We start from the raw sequence: 8,895 nt of genomic DNA on the forward strand, positions 1-8,895 counted from the left end.
ATCTAACAAAGCTTCGGGAATACACTTGATAACTGCGTGGGCAAGGCCATCAGGGCCAGATGCCCTAGATGCCTTAGCTTTTCCAATGGCCCAAAAGAGATCTTTGCTCCAGGTTTAGTGAGCATCAACAAACGGCCCAGTGATCTTTGAGGTTTTCAGTGTAACCTTATCAGGTATAGCATATTTTGTGGTATGATCTTTCCAACTTTGCTCAGTAACCAGACACATCATAGAAACTGCCCCCGTCCCCCTGTAACATTTTACAGTGAGACCATTTCTGGTTGGCATAGTCATAGTGGGATAGCAAGCGAACGTCTCAACTGACACCCTTGATTCATACGACAGTATTGCATGGTCGCTCCGATCAGTGGTGGTAATAATTATGGGGCTACTCACAGAGTTAAGACTATGAGAGGCATATACATAGTCCAACCATGAAGAAGCCCCACTTGATTTCAGGTGGTGATTGACTTCCCCTGGGAAGCTCCCTCTGGAGCACAGAATAGAAGCCCCCTGTTGCACATAAGAGTCCCATGTTAGTGCATTAGTTATGCGACTGGAGGAGCCATGTAGCAGAGCAGTTTGTTCTTCGTTGTGTTTGTACCCGATGGAGCAATCTGAATTAACGTCTCCCCCAATGATGTGGTGCAGATGTCCTGAACCCAACCATTTTTTCATCACCTCATTGAGTGCCAGTTGTATGTTACAATCGGAGCTGTTTCTGGGTTTCCAATATATCTTTATAATTAGGAGATCCTTGACAAAGGTTTCTGTGTGCAGACCAATTGCCTTTAGGCCATCATGTTGTGTTTTGACTTCATAATAGGTTGCTTTGATGTTTAGGTCTATTGCTATTGCTAGACCGCCAGATGAGCATCCAAGTAATCCTTTCAGAGCAATTTTTGTATATGTTTTGAAGCCATTCATTTCAAAATGGTTTAAGGCCATGGTCTCCTGAAACATCATAATGTATTTGCTGAGGGGTAGTTTCTAATTCTTTAGGCCCCCAAGTAAGTTATTGTAGCCACAAACATTCCAAACTGCCACTAATAGTTTTGTTGAGTTAAAGATGGTGTACCCGTACTCTGGAGTTAGCAAACATTTTAAGGGCTGATTCCAGCCATGACCAGTCTTGTGCTGCCTCTTTGTTCATATTCATCCCAGAATTTGAGATGCTGTCAGTTGTTGCCATGCCCATATTTCCAAGAGGTTGCGGCGAAGAATATATCTTTGGTTCTTCTCTTCTTTTAAGCGATGAAATAACCAGAAATGTAGAAGTCTCTGCGGGGGATTCAAGTTCATATAGGTCATAGCCCACTGTTCTTAGGGTACGTTTTTCGGATAAGACCAGGCATGCTACTAGGTTGGAATAATTGACAAGTCACATGATCCCATCCGCGTTCTTGTAATGACATGTAGTCAATGTCCCCGCTGTATGCTCTGAAAAATCTCCAGTAACCTGCTTTACATTTGATGATGTACATTAATGATGTTCTCCCAACTTTTTTTAAATAATTTTTTATTGAGTTTTATATAACATAACAACAATAATCATACAGAGCAACAGGCTCTGACAATACTTAAACCACTAATCGCAACCACTCCCGAAAACACTACCCTCCCCCACAGCATGCACTTTTCATTTATCTATCCAATTCAATTATTGCATCTGCTTCCACCAATTGTTGCACATCGTCTGTCTCTCCCACATTTGCAAACAGTGTCACTGTTGGCGTTATCCATCTATCCCAACCCCCGTATTTTGTGTTTTAAGTGCCTTTTCCCATACTCCTGTTTCAGCTGTATACCACTTTTCCAGCGCTTTCCACCATCTCTGTATGCTTGGCTCTCTCACATCTTTCCACCCCATGGCTATGCTACGTTTAGTCAAAATATAAATCAGGTCTTTTAGCTTGTTCAGTAGTTTGTGTTTCACATTCTTCTTGTATTGCCCCAGCATGCAGATGTTCTCCCAATTTATGGTCTTGATGGTCAAACTAACTTGTTTGGGTGATTTCGTAAATCAGTAGTTGCGATACGTTGAGATTTTGGTGAGTCCTGGTAAAGTACCGACTGCATCTTGCTCAGTCTGGTCAGAACACTCCTCAATTGTAAGATGTTAATGTAGAGACCCGGGTCAGATTCTATGAGTTGCTCCATCCTGGGAGTGTTGGAAAAACCCTTGGTCATCAGTAACATAAACGTATTTATTTTACTTTGGTGTTTTTCGCCCTCTTCGTTCCACTTTTGAAAGAGATTCTTGCATTATAGGCGAGTCCATTTGGAAGTTTGTTTCAGTGTTGCAGGGGCCCTGAGAGTTTAGGTAAATAATCCCCCACTCAACTGGGGGGGGGAGTAAACATTTGCATGAGGATTTCCTTTTTGTTACCACTTTGGGAAGGTACATGTTTAGTTATTTTCTCTTGTTAACCTTTTTTCTTCTTTCTTTTAGTTCTTGTTGTACTCCCACAAGATGTTGCTGGTTGATGCTTAGTTTGTAGTCAAGGATCTTGTCATCTTGTGTCCTGTTGCTTCATCCTCACATAATAACAGTGCTGCTGAGGTGTCAAACAGTATTGGTGAGGCACTTGGATCCTAATTGCATTCAACCTGCAGTGTCGGGCTATTTGGAGTATGACTTAGGGCAATTGTCTGTGAATTATTAACAGAAGTTGTACTGAGCCGTTGATCATCAATATAAAGAGCTTGATGATACTGCAGCCTTAGCTTAGGCCTACCCTTTGAGTTCTACAGGAATTCCACGATTGTTTGAATTTTGTGGTCTGTAACTGATAGTTTATCTGCATTGTCCTGCATGATATCTTTGATGTTACCACATAATCTCAAGAGAGATTTGAGGACCAGATGGAGGGCTGAAATTGACACAGGCCCTAGGGACCCCAAGTTTGGCAAGTCATTAAACTCCTGCGTCATGTGAATGTTTCAAGGGGTAAAAAAGTCACGCTTTGGCAGTGACTTTGTAGTGGATTCCCTAGAGGACAGTTAAACAGACGATGGATTAACACCAAAAAAGGCAGTAGTTAAAGTGTCTTGTTCGGCCATTTCGTTGAAGTCCCCTATCTCCCTACAGAGACGCACAAAGGATTCATCCAGAATGATCGAATTATTACACACAATGCTCCCAGGAACATCCGATCAGCTAGCTCACATCAGGCAGTCAGTTGATGTGTCATCAGGTGTATGTACGTCTACTAAGACTGTCAAGCATGTTTCTCGTCCAGTAGACAGCATTTTACTGTTACTATTAGCACTAAATGACTGTTTGTCCAAACCTGTTTTTTCCAGGCCAGCCCATGTCACTTACTCCATGGTCTGTGTCAACATGGTAGCCTGTTGAGGCTCCGTTTTATGGCAAAAAGTGGAATTCTGGACCTAAGTAACAGCGTTGTAGAGAAGTGCTAGGGGAAAGCAGGTTAAAGTCCTGAGCGTGTAATATCAGATGGTCCTGTAGTACAGTTAGTTCTTTTGGAGAGAAGAGAGACACATGCTCTAGTTGTAACTAGCAATGAAGCAGACTAATCACCACAATATGCGACTTACTTTAACAACGAGGGGATGCGATGTACAAACGGACTCGCCACCGTGCAGTCAGCCCTCAAGCACCTCACAGACCTCCTATCGCAAAAGCTCCATTCCCCCCACCAAGGGGGCTCACAGCTCCGGCTCAGCTCACTTCAGCTGTGCGGCGAAGTAATTCCCGGGTCAGCGCCCAGACATAGAATGAACGCAAATGCTCCCAGTTCAGCTCCCCGGGGTAACACCCTACCTGCAGGCGAGATGCTCTGTAAACTAGGAAAGCAGAGCTGAACTTCTCAGAGAATAGTGAGAGAATAGTGAGTAAAGGACCTCACAACATATCCACAGCGAATCCATGTATCTGGTCAAGCCGCACCTCGTTCACAATAACAGTGCAGTAACGCCACTTCTGACACTTGCCCCAGTTGCCTTTCTCACTTCAAGTATTAGATAGAAGTTGTTGTCCTATAATAGAGCTGATCACTGTAAAATGAATGCCTATGGGTAGTTTGAGAGTTTGATAAGGTATGTTATTGTAATGGTTATTACAGTATTTATTGAGCGTAGAACTAGCTTTGAGAAGCAACAGAGCGAGAGGTATACAACAATACAGATGCATAACAAAACGCTTTTCAGAGGTAACAAACAGATATACAGCGGGGGTAGGATACAGAGGAGCACAGGGTACAGTTGTACAGGGAGGACAGGGGTGGACAGCCTTTACTGAGTCAGGAGGTGCAGGTGTGGTGTGATGGCCTGGCTGTTGAGGAGGAAAGACTCCTTGAAGAGGTGAGTCTTGAGTTATTTTCTGAATTGTAGGAGGGGGGGGCGATTCTGATGCTGACGGGAGGAGCTTCCATAGTTTGTCATAGATGAGGAACATTATGCTGATTTCACATGCAATCTATTTGTCTCTTACCCACACACTTCTCTTTTTATGATAGATGATCGATGGGGAGGCGTTCCTTTTGCTGACACAGGCCGACATCGTCAAGATTCTGAGCGTCAAATTGGGTCCAGCCTTGAAAATCTACAATTCCATCCTCATGTTTAAAAATGCTGACGACACCTTAAAGTGATATCGCCATAGACACAGGCACCTTATGGATGCATTTTGATGAAAACATGTCCTTCTGGCGCAGGAGCCTTACTCCCCTGGCTACAACCGCTGTTAAAACCTGAACACCTCTTAGAGCTCTGTTTGTTTCTGTGTTCATGCTGTGTCCTTGACACAATGTTTGCACGTGGCCCTGGTGCACCTCTTCAAAATAATAGGTATTTTGCAGTCGCCGTATCGATTCTTCAATATGTGATTGGCACCCATCAATTTGAAGAGGATGAATGTGGACTTGGCTTTCGTGTCGTCTGGATTTTTTTTTAAACTAAATACTCATCCCTCGGTGGCTAGAATGTCAGTTGGAGAACAGATAGGGTCTTTGGACAGTGATTCGATCATCACTTGTCCCGTATTGCCAAACCAAGGGCTGGTTAACAATAACAGCTCTCAATCAGTATAGCAGCTGGATGGAGACTGACTCCTCTGCATAGCCATAGACAAATATACTGCAATGTGTTTTTAAATGGACCGTTTGTGAAATCATTTTTGTTTTTTTGTGATATGTACAGCCACGATTCAAACCATTTTTTAAAGTCGCTTTCATGGTTACTGGTTTATAGCATGCTCTTTTGTGGGTGGCAACATATGAGTAAGTGTCTGCTTTAATTCAACCCTAAAAGAGGAATCTTAGATCAGAGATTTGTTTCTTAACAGGAATCGCCTCAAACTGCACGCATTCGCATTGTTCTTTTATGACTAATTCTTGTTGCGTCACATGAAGGGCTGACATCTTTGGGGACAACAAACTGTATGTGATCCCAATCTGGACTCCCCACCAACGGTTTGTTTCTATTGCAGGAGAGAGTGAGTCATAAGTATCGAGATTCATGTATCTCGGGATTGGCAGCTGTCTTTTTATGGGCATACATCCCAAAAAGCATGATCTGTTCCTCTGTTATCCTTTTGCAGTCGATTTACTACTTGACATTTTGAGAAACTACATTTACATAAAGTATCAAAAAAGACATATTGCTGCATGACTTTCACCTTGTAGAACTGGTAGTGTATTTCCCACTTGATACGTTGGTTTTGCTTTTTGTGTGAGTGATTGAGTGAGTAGGACCATTTTTAAAGCACACAGCAGAAGTGAATCGCCTCTTGGTGCCGATCATCAATGTAGAGAGAAGAGGGTAAGCTGTCATTCACAATGCACTGTTGATGTGAAAGAGAAATGTTGTAAGAAGCTGTCTAACACAGAGATGAGCATTTGCTCTGGAATGTTGTTCCACTGCCTGGGGCCCCAAATGGAGAAGCAGCGGTGCTCACGAGGAACATGCCGTGTCCTGGGAACATAGAGAAGATTTGTTTTCTTCAATCTCAGCGTACGATCAGAAGAGTAACCTCGAATCAGGTGTTGTAAATAAAAAGGTGCTTGGCACCAAAAGATTTATGTCTGAGGCATAAGGTCTTAGAAAGAATCCTGACTTTAACACGAAGCCAGTGAAGCACCTTCTGACCTACTGATGTGTGATAAAATGACTTAAGATCTAGGGCCCGCCTGTCAGGTTTACTGATAATTCTTACCCAGTATGCACTCTGAGGAAGTGGAGTGAAGTGTCCTTAGCTTCCCCCTTTGCACCTTTCCCAGTTTAAAATGTTCTGCTGCTCAACAGAAAAGAAAAGGGCCTAAGTGGGGAACTTCTTTGCTTTTCTTTATTTTATGTTATTTTATGTTAACTTGGCATTTATATAGCGCCTTATGTATCATTGGTATGACCTCAAAGCGCTGGTAGGTTGAATGCCCTTGGGAACTGCAGTTCAAGTCAGTAGAGAGAGTGTCGTATGGTGCGTGGGTGCACCGGATATGTGCGCAGCTGGTGTGGTTGTTGCTTGATAGCTGCTGCTTAGTGTGGTGCTGAGGAAATCAGTTGGAATGTGTTCAGTCTAGAGGGTGTACACCCAGACTGAGTTCTGGCTGCGTTAGGCCTGAGGAGATGCCTAAGCTAGCCGATATGTGCTCAGCTAGCTGTGTTTATTAGGATGCTGATTTGCTCGTGGTGTCATGTAAGTATGTGAACAGCTAGGCCGAATGTGTCATAGCATATCTGTGTTCTAATTGAATGATGGTGTAAAGGGGAGAGTAAGCGTAGTAGTGTGATATGGTGGTTATCAGTAATGCGCCTACGACCAAGCACGAGAGCAGGACAGGGGGCGTACATAGCGCAATACGTATATAAAGCAACAGGATGGATGGATGGATGGATAGGGTAGACATGTGATACAGATAACATGGGGATACAGGTACTTAGCATATACATAGCATAAATAGGAGATGCAGAGATTTATAGAGCTTTGTCCACTCCATCCACTCGATTCACTCTATCCTTTCCTTCCACTCCATCCACTTTTCCATCCGTTCCATCCTTTCCATCCACTCCATCCTTTCCATCTACTCCATGCACTCATCGGTTCCATCTACTCCATCCATTCCATCCACTCCATCCGCTCCATCTACTCCATCCTTTACATCCACTCCATCCTTTACATCCACTCCATCTGTTCCATCCACTCCATCCTTTCCATTATTTTTCCATCCGCTCCATCCACTCTATCCACTCCATCATTCGTTCACTCCATCAAGTCTAATCCGTTCTATTTATCCGTTCCATCCCCTTCATCTGGTCCATCCCCTTCATCTGTTCCATCCCCTTCATCCGTTCCATCCGCTTCATCCGTTCAGTACACTTGGTCCGTTCCGTGCCCTCCGCTTCATCCTTGCCCTCGACTTCGTCCGTGCCCTCTGCTTCGTCCGTGCCCTCCGTTCTATCCACTGCGTCTGTTCTATCCACTCCGTCCGTTCTATCTACTCCGTCCGTTCTATCCACTCCATCCATTCACTCCATCCGTTCCATCCACTTCATCCATTCCATCCACCTATTTCATATGTCCTTTCCGTCGTTCCATCCACTTCATCTGTTCCATGCACTTCATCCGTTCAATCCATTCCATCTGCCTATTTCATCCGTCCTTTCCGTCGTTCCATCCACTTCATCCGTTCCATCCACTTCATCCGTTCCATCTGCTTTTTCCAATCCATTCTCTTCATCGGTTCCATTCTCTTCATCCGTTCCGTTCTCCTCTTCTGTTCCATTCACTCTATCTGTTCCATCAATTCTAGTCGTTCCACCCACTCTAACCGTTCAGTCCACTCCATCCGTTCCATCCACTCTATCCGTTCTATCTATTCATCCATTCCATCCACTCCATCCGTTCCATCCACTCTATCCACTCCATCATTTGTCCACTCTATCTTTTGTCATCCACTCCATCGAGTCTTATCCGTTCTATTTATCTGTTCCATCCCCTTCATCCGTTCCATCCCCTTCATCCGTTCCATCCCCTTCATCCGTTCCATCCCCTTCATCCGTTCCATCCCCTTCATCCGTTCCATCCCCTTCATCCGTTCCATCCGCTTCATCCGTTCAGTACACTTGGTCCGTTCCGTGCCCTCTGCTTTGTCCGTGCCCTCTGCTTTGTCCTTGCCCCCTGCTTTGTCCGTGCCCCCTGCTTTGTCCGTGCCCTCTGCTTTGTCCGTGCCCTCTGCTTTGTCCGTGCCCTCTGCTTTGTCCGTGCCCTCTGCTTTGTCCGTGCCCTCTGCTTTGTCCGTGCCTTCTGCTTTGTCCGTGCCTTCTGCTTTGTCCGTGCCTTCTGCTTTGTCCGTGCCTTCTGCTTTGTCCGTGCCTTCTGCTTTGTCCGTGCCTTCTGCTTTGTCCGTGCCTTCTGCTTTGTCCGTGCCTTCTGCTTTGTCCGTGCCTTCTGCTTTGTCCGTGCCTTCTGCTTTGTCCGTGCCTTCTGCTTTGTCCGTGCCTTCTGCTTCGTCCGTGCCTTCTGCTTCGTCTGTGCCTTCTGCTTCGTCTGTGCCTTCTGCTTCGTCCGTGCCCTCTGCTTCCCTCTGCTTCGTCCGTGCCCTCTGCTTCGTCCGTGCCCTCCGTTCCATCCACTCCATCATTTCTATTCACTCCGTCCGTTCTATCCACTCCATCCATCCACTTCATCCGTTCCATCTGCTTTTTCCAATCCATTCTCTTCATCGGTTCCATTCTCTTCATCCGTTCCGTTCTCCTCTTCTGTTCCATTCACTCTATCTGTTCCATCAATTCTAGTCGTTCCACCCACTCTAACCGTTCAGTCCACTCCATCCGTTCCATCCACTCTATCCGTTCTATCTATTGATCCATTCCATCCACTCCATCCGTTCCATCCACTCTATCCACTCCATCATTTGTCCACTCTATCTTTTG

At 45.0% G+C, this 8,895-nt stretch overlaps 1 protein-coding gene across 2 annotated transcripts in view; it reads left to right on the plus strand.

The window, feature by feature from the left end:
• The window catches only part of L3MBTL1 (L3MBTL histone methyl-lysine binding protein 1), a 1,278,801-nt gene extending 1,273,207 nt beyond the window's left edge, over positions 1-5,594 (plus strand). Inside the window, exon 22 of one of the 2 annotated variants that reach the window (XM_069652331.1) lies at positions 4,482-5,594. In XM_069652331.1, the coding sequence (XP_069508432.1) occupies positions 4,482-4,616 (135 nt within the window). In that variant the 3' untranslated portion in view covers positions 4,617-5,594. The remainder of the gene's footprint in view (positions 1-4,481) is intronic. The other variant, XM_069652332.1, reaches the window with a different exon arrangement.
• The last annotated feature ends 3,301 nt before the right edge of the window (positions 5,595-8,895 follow it).

Source organism: Ambystoma mexicanum, chromosome 3p (genome assembly GCF_040938575.1).
Source record: "Ambystoma mexicanum isolate Mex_15411 chromosome 3p, UKY_AmexF1_1, whole genome shotgun sequence".
Taxonomy (NCBI): domain Eukaryota; kingdom Metazoa; phylum Chordata; class Amphibia; order Caudata; family Ambystomatidae; genus Ambystoma; species Ambystoma mexicanum.